The sequence below is a fragment of the Triturus cristatus genome, chromosome 6, assembly GCF_964204655.1.
Source record: "Triturus cristatus chromosome 6, aTriCri1.1, whole genome shotgun sequence".
Taxonomy (NCBI): Eukaryota; Metazoa; Chordata; class Amphibia; order Caudata; family Salamandridae; genus Triturus; species Triturus cristatus.
This window is the reverse complement of record NC_140589.1, coordinates 155808833-155830176: the sequence shown is the minus strand read 5'-3', so window position 1 is coordinate 155830176 and position 21344 is coordinate 155808833. Positions and strand designations below refer to the sequence as shown.

The 21344-nt window shown below is 48.5% G+C and overlaps 1 protein-coding gene across 1 annotated transcript in view; it reads left to right on the top strand.

The window, feature by feature from the left end:
* ACBD3 (acyl-CoA binding domain containing 3) overlaps positions 1 to 17118 on the top strand; it is a 158308-nt gene extending 141190 nt beyond the window's left edge. Inside the window, exon 8 of the mRNA XM_085610409.1 lies at positions 14813 to 17118. Within this exon, the coding sequence (XP_085466535.1) occupies positions 14813 to 15024 (212 nt within the window). The 3' untranslated portion in view covers positions 15025 to 17118. The remainder of the gene's footprint in view (positions 1 to 14812) is intronic.
* Positions 17119 to 21344: the final 4226 nt, after the last annotated feature.

The following is a 21344-nucleotide window of genomic DNA, read 5'->3' as shown; positions in this document are numbered from 1 at the left end:
GTACCATATACTAGGGGCTCATAAGGTACCACAGTATCCAATCACTGGTGCATCTAATATGCACACCAATTATTTAAGGGAGTAAGCAGATAGGCTGGGGTCCTGGATAGCAGGATCTCGGCCAGACTAGTCAAAAACCATTCAAACACCAGGAAAAAAGTGGGGGCAACCATATAGTCGGATTCCACCTTCCTACAGGGCTTTAAAAAGTTTGTGTACAAATTACAGAGCGCTGACTACATCAAGCATCGTGTGAGAAAGTGCCTTTTTTGACATGGTTAGCCCCCACTTTTTGCCTGGTTTTGATGTGGTTTTGATTGTAGTGCACAGGGTCCCTGCTAACCAGGTCCCCTGTGCCAGTGCTTCTACCCTAAAACATACCCACAATTGGTACTTCTGCCCCCCTTTAAATCCATAGTAAATGATACCTGAGTACCTTGGCCCTGGGAGCTGAAGAGGGTCCCCTGGAGCCCCCTCGCTAGGATCATGCCACTGCCCTTGCAGCTTGCATACCCCTATGAGGTGAAAAACGACAGTCGACATGGCACCCTGCCTGGGTGTCATGCCAGCCACCGCTGCCTGTAGCTATAGGTAAGTCACCCCTCTAGCAGGCCTCCCAGCTCTTAAGGCATAGTGCACTATACCACAGGTGAGGACATATGTGCGTGAGGACATATGTGCATGAGTAAATATGCCCATACAATACTTAAGTCAATTCTTGCATATTGTAAGTCCCAGGGAAGCCTTGAGGAGTACATGGACTGCAAACTCGACAACTCTAGTTCTACAGCACCATGATGGCTTCACTGAAACCAGGAGTGCTTGGTACCAAACAACTCCTTGTAATAAATCCACTCTGATGCCAGTGTGAGATTTATTACACCATTTTTTCAGAGGGCACCTCAGAGGTGCCACCTGAAAACCTACCGACCCTGGTGTGGACACTGACTGGCTTTAGGCGGGCGGCCATACAAGACAGGTTTCTAGACCCCTGAGTAGAGAGCCTCTGCTCTCTGGGACCAGAAACAATACACTTCCTGGGCAGAGGTGTCACGAAGGAAAATCTTCAAAGGCCTGCTGCCTTTGTAATGCGACCACCAGCTTCTGCTGCTTGCAGCAGATGGCAGCCCCCAATTTACATCCCCACTTTGAGCGAAAAAACAGTCAGAAAAACCTAGATGAACAGGAGATGTGCTCACCTCTGCCAACTCCACCCTTAAGGTGGAGGAGGACATCTTTCAGTCCCCACCATCTTGAAGATGGAGAGACCCCTCCAACCAGGGCTAGGGCTATGCCCCCTCCTACCGGAGCGCGGCATAATTAAGGGTGTAGTCAACCCAGGTATGATTCCTATTGGCCCTACCTGCTACTCCCCTAAAAACGCCCCTAAATTCAGTATTTAGGTGGCTCCTCAGACCTGAAAATTAGATCTGCGGCGACCTAAGAAGAAAGAAGACATCCCTGCAGAGAAGACTGAAGGCGACGTCTACCTTACCCCAGCCCTACCAACCTGTCCCCTGCTTGACGACTCTGCGACCTTTCTTGCAGCCAGCGACCTCTGAAAATCCCTGGAGGACTGCTGCCTTCGTGAAAGACTCCAATCTTCAGAAAAAAGTGGCCCTGTCCAGAAGAATCCATCTACAAGGATCCCAGATCCAAGCAGATCTCCGTCTCCTGCCCACTCTGCACCCAACGCCCACGGCCCAAGTCTGAGTGGCTCACCTGTCCAGTGAAGTCTTCCCAGCGATCCTGACCTCAAATTCAGCGTTGGCTGAACTCTCCTGGCATGCACGACGGCACCTGCAGTGTGAATCCAGGGGCTCCACCTGACCGTGACCTACTCCAGTAAGAAGACCTCGACGTCGAAAGGCACCAGAAGTACTTGGACCTTGGTGAGCTGAGCCAACAGTGCCTCTCCGACCCCTTACATCTCTTCTTACCTCTTCTGTCGTTGGTCTCACTCTTGCAACCTCCGGTGCGACACCTGCACCCTGTTTATCTAAAACAGAATCCTCCTTGAAAAGCATTGGGTGCCCGATGTTGAAATTGCACCCTGCACTCAGCCGCCCCTTTGCTGCTGGTGGTGTATGTTTGGTGCTGCTTTGTGGCACCCCTGTGCTGGTCCTAACCCCCAAAGCTTTCCCCCCTGCCACTGATCTACTTGCGTTCCAGCTGTGTGGCTTCAAGCACCCCCATTCTCCATTAAACGCATTGGGCCGAACTCCAACTTTAACCTCTGCACCTGGCCACCCCTGTGCCGCTGGTGGTGCAGGTTTGGTACTCGCCTGACCCTGGCCACATGCTGACCTTTGTGTTCGAAGACTGGATTTGTAAGTGTAGTACTTTGTTTTTCTCCATAGGATAACATTGAACGGTTCAGAAATTGCACTGTCGTCTTTTTAAAGTGAAAAGTATTTTTAGTTAAAAACGTACTTACCTTATTGCGAAGATCTTGGTTTTAAAATGAAATAAAAAGTTTATTTTTCTAAAATTGGAGTGGATCTCCTTTTTGAGTCGTGTGTCCATTAATGGTTAATGTTGTGCAACAAATGTCTTTCAGTCCTCTGTTAGGCCGAAGGCTGCGCGCCCACACTACCACTAATAGAGCACTTTGGGTTTTACATTGAGCCCTGTACACTTTTGGGGAACCCTTGGCCTCTGTGCACGGTATAACCACCTATTGGCATCCCATATACAGAGCCAGTTTCCTACAGTTCCCTATTTAATACTCCCCTCACCCCCATGGGAACCAAAATGCATTGCATCTTTATCTTGGTAAACCAGTTCTTATTTGAATGGAAAAGAGTAGAAGCACATGATGGCATGTCTTAGTAGCGGGCCCTTATGTAATCTTTCAGACGTTACCTACAGTCTCCTTTAGAAAGCCGGACTGCAGTCCAGAATTGGTAGAATGGCATGCATTGTTGTTTACTCTGTTTATAGATTAGGGTTTTAATTACAGATGTTGCAATACAAATACTTGATCTTTAGTAGCTAAACCCTTTTGTTAACTTGTTTTGTATAGGCTGTAGTACCTTGTGATTTCTTAGCAATATCTGGGTTAATGATGTAGGGTATTTCGAAAAAACATGTTGGCCAATATGACTGGACTATTACCCCTGTTCTTGTAAATGGAAAGCACTGTACAGTTTTGTAAGCAATCCATCTTTTTGATGTGGTATGCAAAACATTTTTTAATCTGGAGGGAATCCTGGTAGGTCCTTGTGCTTTATATTTTTGTTGGCTTGCTTTTCACATTTGCTTTCTGAACTAGTGTGAACAAGTCAGTTTTATTTTACTGTAGGTGTCCAAATGAAAATATTTGTGAGACCTTATTTAACAGTATCTTCACTGTTGACATTAGAGCCCCTGACTAGATTTTCAAAGAGCTCCAACTATCTTATAATAACAATACCTATAACATAACATCATCTTATTCCATTCAAGATCTGCACCTCCAGGAATGGCGGAAGATCATTATCTTGCCCCCACCCTATGGAACTCACTCCCTCTGCATCTACGTATGGACACCGACCATAGAAAGTTCCGTAAGGCACTCAAAACCTGGCTGTTTTAAGTCGTTTTTGTCATTCCTCCCTCCTCTCCTCTCCCTTCTCCATTTCCTGTGATAGGCTAGCGCTCTGAGACCTTTGGGTGAATTATGCACTCAACAAAATCTCATAACAAACCATAACCTAATAGAAATGTAAGATTGTGTTGTGGTACTCAAGGACGTAGGAACACATGGGGTCATCTCCGAGAGCCCTGGGGCGACGGATGCAGAGGTGTCTTTAGACGTCAGGTTTTCTTACTGGGAGCAGTCCCGGTTGAGGCGGCCTGTGTGCAAAGATTGCAGGTGGCGTCTGGGAGTCCACAAGGGGTGAAACAACCATGGATTCGGGCTCTGGAAGGCTGGGGGACCTTGTTGACACCAGTGATGCACATCAGCTCGTGCCGGAGGTGACAGGTGCAGTGGTGGTTTTAGGTGTCTGGTTCTGGCGGTTCCGGAGGCCTCCGGGTCTTTGCTTTGGAGTTTCTTCAGAATGCAGGAGAGTAGGTTATGTGTTCACAGGTGGTCTTGGGTCTTTATCGATGACAGGCAGTCCTCCGGCAGGATTGGTACCAGGTCAGCTGCTGCTTCTTTCCTGTCTGCTTTTGTGGCTCTTTGGTGTCCTCTCTCTTCTTAGGTCGTCAGGATTTGCTTCTCTGGTGCCAGGGACTCCCCTAAATACTGATTTTAGGGGAGGTCGGGGAGTGTAGGGTAGTAGCCAAAGGGCTACTGACCCTTAGGGTCACTAAACCCCCTATATGACCACTACCTGTTCTGTAGCCGGCCTGTCCTCCATTGCGGTTGCCCTGAACTTCGAATTTACCCCAGTCTAGCGCAACCTCAAGTTACCCCTTAGTGCTCTTGAATTCGAAGCGCTATTTTTGGTTTATTCTTTAAAAACCTATTATTGGTTCTACTTATTGGTTTGGTCTTGTTATACTCATAAAATTATTCTCTATTCTAAACCTGTGTGGAGTATTTTTGTGGTGTTTGTGTGTTGCACAAATACTTTAGACATTGCCTTTTTAGATAGACCTGACTGCTCTGTGCCAGGCTACCAGAGGGTTAGCACAGGTCATCTTTTAGTGTGTATCTAGCTCACCCTGACTAGGATTGTGGTCCCTACTTGTACAGGGTGCATACCTCCTGGTAACTAGAGACCCACCTTCAAACAGCATATGCGTTTTTACTTTCTCTCATTCTGATAAAGACATCTAGCTGCAGATTCCTGATGTTAGAATTTACCCCACGCGCCTGACGGGATCCAGAAATGTTCCCGGCAGTACCTCCGTGCATCGGCAGAGGGCGTCAAGCAACTCCATCACCCAGATGTGACATCAACATAGTCCATATAAGCCCTCCCCCGACGCATCAACGTCAGTTCTGTCCTATCCGTTCTAACTTGCGTATCCGCACTGCAGTTCCTCGGGTGATTTCCAGCCTACTTGACATCTCTCATCGACGGAACAGGTGCCTTTCTTCAATGTCCTCAGGGTTCAAGCCTTGGGAGTCCTGTTATGGACAAATGTCCGCCATGGATCCTCACTCGATTGTCTGGGTGAGCACCATGACTCTGATAAGTGCAACTCTTGTCAACAGCTCCGACTGAAGACGTGCAGGGAACGTTGCAGGAAGCTTGTGGGAGTGCAGATGTCATAGACTTTGAAGTCTTCTCATCGTCCTTGGTCCCATAATCGTTCTAGGGATGGATCGCATGTCCCTTCTAGGAGCCGTTCCCGGAGGCGTCATTCACCTTCGATGTCTGGAGGGAAGTCTCTGTGCCGGCGGTTCAAGTTGCGGAGCCTCCTGCCTTCCTTGCCTACCGCTGATCCCCACTCTTCTGTTGAAGTGCCAAGGCATGAGATCTCCCCATCTATCCTGGGGCCGCGATGTCTTTGACTCAGATGAGACAATACGCTCATGCTCTTCTTTCTGCCCTTGGGTTGTCACCTCCCTTCCCTGTGGAGCGCCTTCAGGCCCCACAGAGGTGCATTGGGTCCTGCCTGTGACTCTTTCGGCAGGTTCGCCCTCGGCTTTAGGTCGGCCTCTTCTCTTGTGGCGAACACCTACTCAGCGTCGGTATACAACCACCTTCAGCTCCCGCTTTTGGTCTGCTGACTCCAAGTTGGTGTTGAGCTCTTGTCTGCCAATTGTAGTGCCGTCAACGCTCCTTCCAACATTGAGGTGTTGCCTTCTCAAAGTCGACCCGCTTCCGTTGCGGCGCCGATGGAGCTGACTGTCTCAGACTTTCTTCCTCGGGGTTTTTATTCTGAGGATCATGGTTGTGGAAGTACTACGGAAGGTGGGTGTCCTCCTCCAATTCAGGTAACAGTACCGCCCCCCCCCTGTGCTATCTGGCTGATTGCTCGGCTGACCCCAGTGGCTTAGAATCTTCTCCAGCCTCTTGTCTCCTCCCGGTTTGGCTACTAACTCCAGCTCTGTGTTGACGGACATGCTTCATCAAGTTTAGATTGCCCTGGATTTACACCTTCATTTGGTGGAATTGTCAAAAGACCCCTTGATTGGTGTTCTACACCCTGCCCAGTCAAATGTTGAGCCTGAACTTCCTTACAGTGACTGTCTTTTTGGTATGCTTTTGGGTGCTTGGACACACTCGTGGCTGGTGTCGGGGGGAAAAGTGGCGTGGGACAAAACAAATAAACAAACACTTACCTCAATCCCGCCACATCCTCCCTCTTCTGGGTCCACTGCAGGCACAAGCTCCCAGCCTGCCCTGCAGCCAATCCAGACGCTGCTCTCACAGCATGAGAGCAGCGTCAGGATTAGCCTGAGCGCCCTTGATTCGCTAGCTCAGGGAGACTGGAAGCCAGTGCCTGGTTTCTCCAACCCAGCAATGCAGCTGGGTTGGAAAAAGCTTCAGTGTGCACGACTGTTTAGCCGGCCTCAGACGGCTGGCCAAACCGTCATTTGCACTGAAGGCAGTGCCCACCACTCCCCCCTCGGTGCCTGTCATCCTGTGGCACCACCCCCAAAGACTACAAGGCAGGAGAAAAATAGGACAATAAACATAACTTTTTCTTGTTTTTTGTTTAAAGTTTTGCTACTGCTGCTCCTGGCTGGGGGTGGGGGCAGTGCCAGCCCTTCTTGGACTAAACCCGAAACAGGACTTCCTGTGGATTGCTATCTTCCCCACAGGCATCGACGGGCCCTGGAGGATCCCTCCTGTCTACTTAGACATCCCTCTGCTAAAAGCTTTGTGGTTCAAGCTGCTTTAGCCACACAGAATATTGATATCTGATAGAGACTACTAGCCGCAGATTCCTTAACGTAGAATTATCCCCAGGCGTGAGACTGGACCCGGAAAACTTTCTTGCCAAGCATCTCTACGCGCCGGGAGGCTGTACCACGCGGCTCCGCCCAACGTCCTCCGCGGGTGTGACATCAGTGAGGTCACATAAGCCCCACCCTGGCGCGCTGACGTCAGTTTTCTTCTTTTCCGCGTGCAACGTGGATCCAGATCTTGTCCCTGGCCTGTTTCAGACCTTCTTTTCCACTTTTAGGCTACTTTCTTGAACAGTGTGCGAATGCATTCGGGCTTTAAGAAATGCTCGTCTTGCGCGTGCCAGATGTTGGCGACGGATCCTCATCCCATCTGCATGTGGTGTTTGGGGGAGCACCACAACTCCACGGACTGAGGCGTGTCAGCAAATGAAGCCGAAGTCCCGGCGGGAGCGCCGGATGAAACTCCTTTTGGCACACATGTCCAGGTCGGCTTCGGCGCCGAGTCCTTCCCCCGCAGACGGCTTCAAGAACCGCCTCTTCCGGCTCAGACATCATCCTTCTCCAAGGCCGCAAGGGCGTCGCTCACCTGTTGGTGTCGCAGTTTGTCCCCGAGGCCCGGTCCCCGGCCTGTTGGGTGTGTGTGTTCTCCGCGGGTGGTGCGGCCCTGCGCGTCGCCACCCTATCCGCTGTTTCCCAGCGCGGGGGCGACCAGAGCCCAGATGGAGGCCTATGCAGTGGCCTTGCAGGCCCCTTTGGCTCCTCCTCCTTCCCCGTCTCTACCTGGGAAGTCTGCGGATCCCTTGCCGCGTGCGGGGACTTCTGCGGCGTCGCCGGTGGCTCCGGCGCCGACCGGTTCGGAGGATGTGGTGCTGTCGGGGTGCGGCCCTTCGGAGTTCCCTCCTTCAGACCACGGTGCCTCTGCCTCGCCGCAAACCCCCGCGGGTGTCCCTGTGGTGTCGCGGGAGGTTGCCGGGGCTCGGGCGTGTCCTCGAGTCCCCCTCAGTCCTCTGGGCAGGCGGCGGCTGCTGGTCCTGGTGGCACCGCAGGGGCCGGCTGCTGGCCCTGGCGGCGCCGCAGGGGCCGGCTAGGGGTCGGGGCATGTCCCCAGGCCCCCCTCATCCCTCCACACCGGCAGCCGCCGCATCAGATGTCGAGTCGACGCCGTTTCGGCGCCGTTCTTTAGCCGCCCTGGCTCAGACCCAGCCTCGGTCTCCTGCCGTGCGTGTTGTGGCGGAGGTCGTTCCGGCGTCCCCTTCAGCGCCGGTCGACATTGACCTGACGCCGGTCGCAGACTCTACAGCGCCGGGCCGGCTTCGGGTCGTTGATTAGTCTTCGGACGCCCCCTCTTCTCCAAAGGTTCGGCGGTTGATGGTTTCTTCTTATCCGGTGATGGGTCGCCGCATCGTGGCTTTTTACCCGGCGTCTTCTAAGGACGGCTCTTCGTCGTGCCCGCAGTCTTGGCCGGAGGCGCCTCAGGTTCCCCAGTCATCGCTCCACCCTCACCTCCCCCCCCCCCCCCCCCCCCCCCCCCTCCTTCAAGCTTGGCCTTTCCTTCCTCCGGTTGGGCTGGGGGACGGCCGCCTTAGCTTGCTGCCGTCGCCCACAGAGGAACTGCTTTCCCCGCCGCTGGGCCCTACGGAGGAGAGTGCTGCCTTCGCTCGGGCTGTTTCCACGGCTGCGGGAATCTTGCGCATGGGCGATCCAGCTGCCCATTTCCCCACGGATCATCTTCTAGAGGTCCTCCATCAGGGTTCTGGTGGTCGGGAGCTGCTTCTTCCCTTCGAGGCTTCGCTCCACACTTCTCTTTTGGGGGCTTGGGGGCAGGCCGCCACGGGAGACCCGGTGCCCCAGCCACTTCTGCACTGCCACCGTCCTGCACCGCATGATCCCATCTGTCTCTCCCTCCACCCCCTCTATCAGGGCCCTCTTTTGCAGGCAGCCTTTCCCTCCCTGCCATCGGTTTTTGTGCCCCCAGTCCCGGGAGGCCCACTGGTTAGATTCCTGGGGGCGCAATATCTTCGCCTCCACCAGTGCGGCTTTGCGGGCCCTTAACACTCTGTGTCTTGGCTAGGGCCACTTCTTGCTTGTGGGACTCGGCGGAGTCCCTTATGCCTCCCGCTTCTCAGGAGGGTGCCTGTGTTGATCTGAGGCACCATTTGTTGGATGGCCGGGAGCTGGCGGCGTTTATTCTTCTCTCGGCTCTGGATGTTTCGGAGGTGCTTGGTCGTACCATGGCTTCTTCGGTAGCCCTTCGTCGGCATGCCTGGCTATGGGATAATGTGTTCCCGGAGAACGTTAGGGAACGACTAGTAGACCTTCCCTTTGAAACTCTTTTGTCCCACGCCCCTGCGGATTCTGCCATTCAGAGGTTTCTTGCGGGGCTTCGTCGTCGTCCTCCTCCTCAGTGACCTGTAGTCGGTCTGTGTTTTGGGAGGTGTTCTTCCGTTGTTTTCCTGGGGCCTTGTTGCAAGTAGCCCCGTTTGTGTGTTCTGTATAGTTGATGTACCTTCAGGTCCTTTTGTTAGGCCTTTGGTGCTGTTGGCTGCTCGTTCGGCCCTGTTTTGGCTGTTTGTAAGCCGTGTAGGCTCTGAGATTAGGCCTTCTGTGTATTCTTTATTGGCTGCTTGGCAAGCTGTCTGCGGTTTCTGCGCAGGTTTTTCTGTTTGTCCTCTGCTGCGGAAATTTTTTCCTAAGAGGGTTCCCATGTTCTGGGATGTAACATGCCCTATGTGGGGTACTGGTAGCTATTATATAGCTCTATCATGTGCTGGGGAGGTGTGGTCGTCCTTTGGGCTTCTGCTCTCTGTGGCATCACGGTATGTCGCAGGTGCGATCTTCTTGCTGATTGTTTTGGAGTGGCTTGTGTTGCACCCCGGGCCGTCCGTCGTCCTGGATCGCTGTGTTGCCTGCCTAGTCCGGCCTGCTGTCTGCGGCAGTGCGTTGTAGCAGTTTGCACTTCTGTCCGCCTTGGTCCTCTGTCTGGTGTTCTTTGGGGGGGGGGGGGGGGGGGGGGGGACACTGGTTTCCCTGGTTTTTGTGTCCTGGTGGACGGCTTGGTCCGTCCCCCGTCTCTCTTTCTGCCTGGTTCCACCTACTTCGTGGGTCAGTGTGTGCTGGCCTTTCTTGACCCTTCCTGGCCTCTGCCTTCGGCTGGCGCCTAGCTTGTCCTGGGTGCACCGTTCCGTGATGTGATCTGCTGCTGGCTGTGTATGCCGGTGCAGACCTGTTTGTTCTACTACACCCTTGTGGCCTTTGCTGTATTCTCTTGTGCCTTTCTTCTTCGGTCTGCACTTTTGGCGGTGCAGCCTTGTCAGCTGCTTGCGGCTAGGGTCTGTACAGCTCTTTCTGTCGCTGTGTATGTGTTTCTTCAAGTGGGCCCTGCCTCCAGTTCTACCTCTTCTCCCGGAGGGCTGAGGTGGTCCTTGTGTTCTTTGCGGCTTTTCGGGCGCTGCCTGCCCCTGCAGGGTGTTGGGCAGTTCTCCCTTGGTTGGGCTCAGGGTTTCCTGGCCTTTCCCTTCTTGGCCATGTGACTGGTTCCCTACTGGGGCCCTGTGTCTCTCCTGGTGGGGAGGCTCTCTCGCCGGCCCACCTCCCTTCTGGGTATGGCTAGGGTATCTATTCTACGTTAAGGAATCTGTGGCTAGTAGTCTCTATCAGATGTACAAGTTACTTACCTTCAGTAACGCTGTATCTGGTAGAGACCATTCTAGCCGCAGTATCCTTCACGACCCGCCCCTCCTCCCCGTTCTGCGAGGATCCTCTGCTTGCGTTTCTGCAGTCGCCCCCCTCTGGGTGACTTATCTTCTGTGGGTGTCCTCTTCATTTTCTTCCGGTCAGGCATTCCTCTAGCTGGTTTCTCTCCAGCGTGAGGGCTTACTTTTGCTCTTTCCCTCTGTTGTTGGAGTTTCTGACCCCCAACCGGTCTTCTTCGTTAGGGATTCTTTTACCTGTCCTTTGACCTCCTTTCAGGAGGTGTGGCCATCCTTGGCAGTGTAGTCTGGGGGTGGGTTGCTGTTGCTCCTCTGTTCCGGGCTTGTGGCCCTTCCCCATGTGGTTGTGGTTGCAGTCTCTCACTCACTCACTCACTGTCTCACTCACTCACTGTCTCACTCACTCACTGTCTCACTCACTCACTGTCTCACTCACTCACTGTCTCACTCACTCACTGTCTCACTCACTCACTGTCTCACTCACTCTCCCACTTCACTCTCTCTGTCTCACTTCACTCTCACTGTCTCACTTCACTCTCACTGTCTCACTTCAGTCTCACTTCACTCTCACTGTCTCCCTCACTCTCACTGTCTCCCTCACTCTCACTGTCTCCCTCACTCTCACTGTCTCCCTCACTCTCACTGTCTCCCTCACTCTCACTGTCTCCCTCACTCTCACTGTCTCCCTCACTCTCACTGTCTCCCTCACTCTCACTGTCTCCCTCACTCTCACTGTCTCCCTCACTCTCACTGTCTCCCTCACTCTCACTGTCTCCCTCACTCTCACTGTCTCCCTCACTCTCACTGTCTCCCTCACTCTCACTGTCTCCCTCACTCTCACTGTCTCCCTCACTCTCACTGTCTCCCTCACTCTCACTGTCTCCCTCACTCTCACTGTCTCCCTCACTCTCACTGTCTCCCTCACTCTCACTGTCTCCCTCACTCTCACTGTCTCCCTCACTCTCACTGTCTCCCTCACTCTCACTGTCTCCCTCACTCTCACTGTCTCCCTCACTCTCACTGTCTCCCTCACTCTCACTGTCTCCCTCACTCTCACTGTCTCCCTCACTCTCACTGTCTCCCTCACTCTCACTGTCTCCCTCACTCTCACTGTCTCCCTCACTCTCACTGTCTCCCTCACTCTCACTGTCTCCCTCACTCTCACTGTCTCCCTCACTCTCACTGTCTCCCTCACTCTCACTGTCTCCCTCACTCTCACTGTCTCCCTCACTCTCACTGTCTCCCTCACTCTCACTGTCTCCCTCACTCTCACTGTCTCCCTCACTCTCACTGTCTCCCTCACTCTCACTGTCTCCCTCACTCTCACTGTCTCCCTCACTCTCACTGTCTCCCTCACTCTCACTGTCTCCCTCACTCTCACTGTCTCCCTCACTCTCACTGTCTCCCTCACTCTCACTGTCTCCCTCACTCTCACTGTCTCCCTCACTCTCACTGTCTCCCTCACTCTCACTGTCTCCCTCACTCTCACTGTCTCCCTCACTCTCACTGTCTCACTCACTCTCACTGTCTCACTCTCCCACTTCACTCTCCCACTTCACTCTCCCACTTCACTCTCCCACTTCACTCTCTCTCTCTCTCACTCTCTCTCTCTCTCTCTCTCTCTCTCACTCTCTCTCTCTCACTCTCTCTCACTCTCTCTCACTCTCTCTCACTCTCTCTCACTCTCTCTCACTCTCTCTCACTCTCTCTCACTCTCTCTCACTCTCTCTCACTCTCTCTCACTCTCTCTCACTCTCTCTCTCACTCTCTCTCTCACTCTCTCTCGCTCTCGCTCTCGCTCTCGCTCTCGCTCTCGCTCTCGCTCTCGCTCGCTCTCTCTCTCGCTCTCTCTCTCGCTCTCTCTCTCACGCTCGCTCTCATTCGCTCACTCGCTCGCTCGCTCACTCACTCGCTCGCTCACTCGCTCACTCGCTCACTCACTCGCTCGCTCACTCACTCACTCACTCACTCACTCACTCACTCACTCACTCACTCACTCACTCACTCGCTCGCTCGCTCGCTCACTCACTCGCTCACTCGCTCACTCACTCGCTCACTCACTCACTCTCCCACTTCACTCACTCGCTCGCTCACTCACTCTCCCACTTCACTCACTCACTCGCTCACTCACTCACTCTCCCACTTCACTCACTCACTCGCTCACTCACTCACTCTCCCACTTCACTCACTCACTCTGTCACTCACTCTCTCTCCTTTCACATGTTTGTGCCTCCAGGAGGGCTCTTGGCTTGCAAGGTGGTTCTACGGAATGGTGCTTTGCGCTTTTCTTGCTATGGCCTTGCTACTATGGCCTTCTGGTGCTTTGCTGCCACCTGGTGCTTTCGCCTTGGCTTGCTCTGTTGTTCCTCTGAGTGGTGCTCTGCTCTTTTCCTGCTCTGGCCTGCTGTTGTCGCCTGGTGATGTTTCTCTCCTTTTCTTTCTCTTTATTTTGTTTTTCTGGTTTCGCACACTGTTCCCATGCTGTCCTCAGTTTTGTTGTGGTGGCTCCGCGTTGTGGCACGGAAAAGTTCTCTGAAGCAAACTGACGACAGCGCGCCGGGATGGGGCTTATGTGACCTCGCTGACGTCATGCCTGCGGAGGACGTCTGGTGGAGTCGCGTGGTACCGCCCCTCGGCGCGCAGAGATGCTGGGCAAGAAAGTTTTCCGGGTCCAGTCTCACGCCTGGGGATAATTCTATGTGAAGGAATCGGCGGCTAGAATCGTCTCTACCAGATACATCGTTACCGAAGGTAAGTAACTTGTACTTTCTTCCCCCTGTCCCCCCCGGAAAGGGAAGCCAGGAAATTTGGTGCTTGTGGTCGGCGTATTTTCTCTTCCAGTGTCGCTCTGTGCGCTCTGAACAATTTTTGTGTGCTTGCCTGCTTCTCCCACGCTTTGCGGCACTCTGCAGCACCTCTTGCCTTCCCCCTCATAGTAAGCCCGGAATTCTCTTGTTCCCCTGGCACAAAATGGGCAGCAAACTGCCACACTTAGGATCCGCTGTGGTATGGATACTACTGATTCTGTTGGTCGGGCTAGGGCCTCTACCATTGCTCTACATCAATGCACATGGTTGGGTACTTTAAGCTTTGAGGGGCTGTGCAAACTGCTTTGATCGACATGGTACCTCCCTTTCTGAGAAATCTATTACTTGGGTATTTGATTTTAAGATCAGGAATCTGATGTTAAATGTCTCTTATCAGATAGACAAGTTACTTACCTTTGGTAACGCCTTATCTGCTAGAGACACGGTAAAGCCACAGATTCCTGTCCGATCCACCCATCCTCCCCGCTCTGCAAACGGAGTGCCCTGTTGGCTCCTGGATTCCCTCTCTACATTCTACTTATGTTCTTTCATTCTGTACTTGTTGATATAAGTCTTTTTCCCCTTTTGGCACACTGTCGCCAGAGGCTTTTTATCTAGGTGGCTCTGCGTTGTTAGCACAGAAATAGTCAGAAAAGAAACTGACATTGGTGCAGACTCAGTTAGAGTCACATCCGGGAGACAACATCGCTACAGACTCACTTGATGCCCTCTGCCGATGTGTAAAGGTACTGCTGGAAAAATTTCTGGATCCAGTCTGGAACCTCTGGAGGTCTCTAAGATAAGGAATCTACAGCCAGATCCTGTCTTTACCAGATAAAGCGTTACCAAAGGTAAGTAACGTCCTTCCGGGCTGACCAGGCTTCAGGTCTCCTGAAGTTGAACTTCTAACACTGAATACTGTCTTAGTCCATGAAGAGTTGATTTATCTAGATAGATCATTTCTGTGGAATGGGAATATTAAATCTAATCTACGCTTGGTCTTTTAGGTATTTTTATAGGGTGTTTTACAGCCTTCAATTACCTTTTTGAAAAGGTGTCCTACTTTTACTTAAAATCATAACTGCTTCTATCTGGTAAACCTCACTGGCTACACTTTTTCCTTGTGTATCTTAAAACTGTTCATGAACAGGTCAAAAGTGGAGTCAATCAGCTCTGCACTGAGTTGAGCAGAACTTCACCTGGAGTTTTCCTGGTAACTCCAAACTGTCGTACAGGAAATAGTTATACTTGCATTCCTTTTGTAAGAAAACCTATTGTAGCAAACAAGATAACCATGTTGAATTCTTTTTTTGAGCAACTCTCATGTGATGAGTGCATTCTTTCTGTTCTGTAGTATGAAATCTAAACAGCAAAGATTCACAGGTACACTACAAACTCAATTTTGCTCATTTTGTGTGGATGTCAAATTTGATTGCACTCTTGCTTTAGTTACGTGCCAAATTAAATGTTTAGCAACAAATATGTTCTTTTTTCTCTGTCAGACAACCCTAACAATGAAGAGAAAACCAAAAAGAATGCCAACAAGCCTCATCTCGACGAGATTGTACCAGTGTATAGACGAGACTGTCATGAAGAAGTGTATGCTGGCAGCCATCAGTATCCTGGTCGAGGTGTTTACCTTCTGAAATTTGACAACTCTTACTCTTTGTGGCGATCCAAAACAGTCTACTATAGAGTTTATTACACAAGATAGAGTTATTAATGCGCTTGGGTTGGTGCGGGGGATGTGCTGACAGCACACTCGGAACAGTCTTCAGTGTTTACCCCATTTTGTATGTTCTCATGTCTGCGCGTGGCATTTGACAGCAGCGCCGCTGACTGCCAGTGCAAAACTAAGTCCAAACCCACACCTTATCGCCTTACCATAACACAAAGAGTGTGGCTCGTGCTCCACTGTTGGTCAATAAGGTGGCATGCATGGCTATCAAGTTTTTATGAGAGTGAAGAAGTTAGCTTTTTTGACCCTTCTGCAGACTGGCTAACCCCAGTGAATTTTGCAATAGAAGCTTTTAGTATTCTCAGATGTCACTTCATTAAATTTCTCTTTCTATTTAAGATGGGATTCCTAGAGAATGTAGTGAACTCTGACCTCTTTGTAGATTAGTCGGGTATTGCAAAGAGGTCTATCATATTTTGGCAAACAATGGTGTAGGTTGGGTACAGCGTTAGACCAAATGTTTTCCACTCTTTTGAACTAAATTTGAGCAGGCCAAGCTTTTCCCATGTATGGAGGGCAAAACCCTGTCGATGATAAACACTGCAAAATTGTTTGTACTAGCTAAGGGAAAGTAGGGGTTTACTTCAGAAGAGCAATTGGCCACACACTTCGACGTTAGACAAATGACTATCTGTAATACGAATCAAAACCTAAAGCCTGTCAACTAGTATTCAGCCTATTTGCAATAGGAATTTCTGGTTGCATTGTTTGTCTCCCATCAGTCACTGCATTGCACCATTCTCATAGATTGTCATAGTTAAAGGTTTAGTTTAACAAAATGAAGACATTGTTAATTTTTGCCCATCTGTATACGTAGATGCAATAAGTTGCATTTCTGTAGAACTCGACAGTGCTGTTTAGTTCATTTCTTGCTGACCTGAAATCTGCACACTGTCTCTGAAAAACAAAAAATGAATTCCATAAAATCATTGGGGCTTACTGCTGCAGACAAGATTGTATTTTAAATTGATTGCCAGGAACAGTACATTTGAGCTCTCACAGCTGGCAAGTCCCATGGGCAAACACTGCCTTCGGATCTGCTGTTGCATGTTTGTTGATCAAAAAAGGACAACTTTTCTTTGTGTGTGTTAGACTTTGTTTACGTTCAACATCACACCAATATAGGTAGATGTTTTCTGTTTTGATCATTGAAAAGAGGCAATTAATGTGAACTGTTGGGGCCAGAGAGAAATGCTGATGTGGCGGGAGCCCTGCAAAAGCGGAGGAAGCATGCTTACAACCCAAATGAAGCAGTTTCTTTGGATGAGTTCCGTAGAAAGCATGTTCAAGTTTGTTGAGTTCTGTAACTTTTCCCTGACAATAAATCTGTCCAGCAGCACTCTATTAATCTATACCTGCATCTAATAATGGTAATGTACTTTCAAGTTAGAATTGTTTAATTTAATTCTGTTTTATCCATCTGTATAAACATGTCCTTTTGCATTCACCACAGATTGACTAGGGTATGTACATTTTTGAAGTAATTGGTAAAATACAGGGCAGGGTATTTTTAGTTGTCATTTTTATTAGGGCTGGTTTTGTTGTTTTCTACCTGTTATGTACATAAATACTATACTTATGTTCTTGCGCCCATAGAGTCATTTAACATTCTTCCAAACAGTGCTATACCATATGGTTTTGTATTCAGCTCCGCCACGGCATACTTGCTTGTAGCTTAAGCTAGTTAGCAGTGCTGAATCAACCATAACACTTATAAGACTGTCATCTCACACTATGTATAGACTGTGGTTTCTAGCCATACTGCGCTTCATTGAAATACTGTATGTAAAATAAACCCTGAAAAAGTAAGCACTTTTTATATATGTCTATTTCATCCTTTTTTTCAACTTCTCCCAAAATGTTAAATGACTCTTTTGTGTAAAGGTATCCTTGTTCCAAGGAGCAGTATGTCGCTTTACATGGCAGCCGTTCTGTGTCAAGTGTTGATATCTGAAATTTCACTTCCACCTTTTTTATTGCCTTTGGCTGTTGATTAGTGCAGTACAAGTGCAATTTGAAAAATATCTTGGAATAATATATTTAATCTTAATTAAAATACATTTATCTGTATGTTTCCTTTTTTCATTAATGTTGTTAGTTTTGCCAACGGAACATATTGGTGTTACTGTGAGTATTCTACAAATGTGCCAATCTATACATGAATTTCTTAGAGGTACTAGCAACATTTAAGCACTTCACAAGAAGCAAATGATTTCGTATAAAGGAGGGCAGCAAGGAAATGAGTTACGAGACTCATAACAGCACAACCGATACTGAGAAACGGTGGGTAGCTGTTTGCTTAACCATCAAAGTTAAGAACATTCAATTGAAGGAATGGATTGTTTGAGAGTTTCCACATTCAATTTTGCTGTTGAAATTCTGTCGTGATGAGCATCTGTACTGCACATTTCTATCAAAACACTTTTGGAATTTAAGTCCCCTTTATGGTTCTAAGATGTCTTAAATAGTCCTTGATTAATGGTTGCCTATGAGCGTCTTGGCACTGGCTTGATACTTAGTCTTGTTTTAGGTTGAAGGACTATCTGTTCCACAGGTGTACTAATAGCTGTAGGGATGCTGAAAACAGCCAGGTTTTTTAGTTGCTTATGAAAGCAGGGGAAATTTGCTTGACTATTAAGAGAAAATGGATAAACATTCCACTGATTACAAGTGGAATGTACAAAACTACGTCCACCCCACACTCCACCCATACCACTTTCTTAATCCTTGAAACAATCACAGATATGTAGGTGGCTCATCGCAGTGTTCTTAATGGATAAAACCACCAAAATGTACTTTTAAAGTACTGGGATCCAGATCCGTGCAGCGCTTTATGTGCCAGGCATAACTCTTCGAAGTCAATCCTTTTCCTGATAGGGAGTCAGTGGAGCTGAAACAGTTAGTATTGATGGGAAAGAGACAATAATGAAGTTTGATTCATGTTCCTGTATCACCATCATCTCAAGACCAGCGTTGTTGAATGTATTCCCTGATGGTATACCTCTCAATGAATTAGATATACGACCTGGATGGTATGGGGGGGCAATATTGACATGATGGGATATTTCATAGCAACAATTGGTGTTTGTGGCAAGAGCACATGTGGGAAAATGTATGTGTCCTGCAAAGGTGATGTTTTTTTGGGTTGGAATCGCCAAGAAGAGTTGGGCGTTAGTCTTCATCAGAGTAAAAATCCACAGGTACAGTTTGACCAAGTTGATCACAAAGGAAACAAATTCATTAAGGAGTTTGATAGTTTATTTAAAAATAAACTTGGTAAGTTAATTGGCTACAAGCATAAAATCAGACTGAGAGACAATGCCAGTCCTGTAGTAGCAAAGGTAAGGAGGATACCGATGCACTTAGTCAGCAGTTGATTTAGAACTCAAGAGGTTGGTAGAGTGTGGGGTCATTGAAGAAATCGAAGCTACGAACTGGTTGGCTCCCATTGTCGTTGCACAAAAAGGGAATGGAGACATTCGTCTCTGCGTGGACTTGAGTGTTGAACAAAGAGGTTGTGGTTGACAAATTTCTGCTCCCCAACATAGAGGAAATGATTACTACCTTTTCTGATACTAAAGTCTTCAGCACTCTAGGTCTGATGTCAGCTTATCAGGTTGAATTGCATGAGAGTTCGCAAGATCTCACAGCTTTCATGACTCCATTTGTCATCTTTCGATTCAAGAGAATGCCATTTGGTTTAATTTCTGCAGCTTTTGAGAGAGCTATGTCGATTATATTAAAAGGTCAACTTGGTGGGAAGTGTTATCAGGACGTTATAATTATCTATGTATCAAACAACATAGAGCATGACCTTCATGTTCGTCAGGTCTTACAAAGACTTCACGATGCTGGCCTTACACTCCAGTCAGAAAAGTGCAAATTCGGTGTCAATGAAGTAAGTTATCTTGGCTACAATGTCACTGCTAAAGGAATAAAACCTAAGAGAGAACTGGTTGATACTATCAAAAGTTTGAAGGAACCTATGACAAAAGAAGAACTCATCTTTTTTGGGAATGGTGGAATTACAGTTGCTTTAAAAAAGACTTTGCTAGTAAGACTTTTCACATGAGAAAATTATTAAAGAAAAACACTGATTTTGTGTGGGGGGCAGAGTGTGACCAAGTGTTTGTCAGTGTAAAACAAGATTTAGGCAATGCTCCCTCTCTGCAATCTTTTGAAGCTTCATCTGATACTAAGATTGTGTGTGATGCCAGCGGTAAAGGTTTAGGTGCCTTACTAATTCAGACTAAGAATGGAAAGGAAAATCTTATTGCTTGCATATCAAGAACGCTCAGGGTTGCAGAACGCAATTATTCTGTAATTGAACGCGAGTCGTTGGCTTTGTTTTGGTCTATAATGAGGTATAAACAATTTCTCTGGGGTATCAAATTTGGTGTGCAAACGGATCACAAACCCTTGGTGGAGATATTTGCAAAAAAGGGTCTTGATTCTCTTATGTCACGCATTCATAGCTGGGCAGTGGGATGACTAGACTTTTCTTTCTCCGTCCAGTATGTACCAGGTGCAAGCAATTTTTCAGCCGATTGTTTATCCAGGCTGGTTGATTTGGATATGGTTCAGTGTAACTATTGTGATGATCTTGATCATGAAGTGTGTCTGTGTGTCTGTGCGTGTCCGAAGGATCCATTAGTGAAGAAGAATGGAAGGATGCCACTTTGTGCAAAAGTAGAGATCTAGTTACTTCAGGTATGAGGGATAAATCTAAGCTCAAGGAATGTACAGGATGTTGGGGAGAAGGTGTTAAATGAGCTTCCAGTTGACAGACGGTTTCTGTTGAGAGGCACCAGATTAATTCCTCCAGAAAATTTGAGAGGTAAAATTGTACGTCTGGCACATGAAGGGCACATGGGTATTGTGAAGACTAAAAGGAGACTGAGGAGACATTTTTGGTGGTCTACACTCGATCATGACGTTGAAAGCTTGATTAGAGATTGTGTGGAGTGTACGGTTTCAGACAAAGGGCTCAAGACCAACTGCCCATGGTTTCCAGAACTCTACCCAAATATCCTTGGGAAGAAGTTGTGATGGATATTCTTGGTCCAATAAGAGGAGAACATGCCACACCTTATGTCATTGTGCTCGTGGATCTGTATTCTAGGTGGGTTGAGGTGTCGTGTGTACAGGACATTTCTTCTTCAGCGATTATCAAATTCCTGGAAGGTGTGTTTGAGAGAGAGCTTTTCCCAGGTATCTGTTTACAGATAATGGTGTGCAATTCTGTTCTTGTGAGACAGAATCTTTTTTGCAGAGGTGTGGCATTGTTCACAAAAAGTCAGCGTTTTATCGTCCTGAGACGAATGGTGCTATTGAGACAATTCGCAAAACTCTAAAGGAAGGCATCCAAAGAGCAAATGGCTTAGATTGGTAAAAAGAGTTGTCCAATAGACGTATGGGCTATAGATTCTCACCTCATGGCTCTACAGGGAAGATTCCTTTCGCATTATTCACAGGAAGATCGGCATCTACTCTTGTGTGTCCTGGGTGGATGAACTGTAGCAAAGGATGTGTGGATAATTCTCCTGGTTTGTGCAGAGAGAAAGAGATAACTTCTCAGCACAAAAGGAAAGAAGAATTTGATTTTCATAAGTGTGTGAGAGATGTGGAGGTCAATGTGGGTGATTTTGTCAAAAGCTCCTAAAGGGTGTGCAGAATGATCCAAGTTCACCAAGGACCTTCAAGTCATCAAATGATTTAAAATTTCTGTTAAGACATATGATGGTTGCATATGGAACAAGAGCTGAGTTACTATCAAACGTAAAATAGCTAATCACATTGACCGCTCAATGTTGAGACCACTACCAGCAGTAAGTAAATCTTGTACTTCAGGTTTGCATGGTTGTTCTAGAAGTGTTCCATCAATACGCAGGCGGAGTGTCCGAGTGATCAGGAAACCTGCTTACCGCAAAGAGTTTGTAGCATGAGGAGTTGCTCCTTTTGAAATTGCTTATTTGCTGTTTGTCCTTTCCTTATCATACATTTTACTATTTAAGTTTTGCCATGTAATTGCTTGTGTGGAAGGGAGAAGTGTGGCATGTCACCTCATTTGCTAATGAGGTCACTGGTAGTACTCTCAGAGGACTCTCATGTGAGTAGATTCTGAGGTCTGGCAGTTGCTGCGCCACCGCCGTTGGATGAGGTGTATAAATCAAACACCACTTACCTGTTGTTCGTCTCGTCTCTTCTTGAAGCGACATCACACTTCGCCAATGCAGCAGTCACAGACTTAAACTTGGGGATCTTCTTGGGAGACAGCATGCTTTAGCCTGCAACAC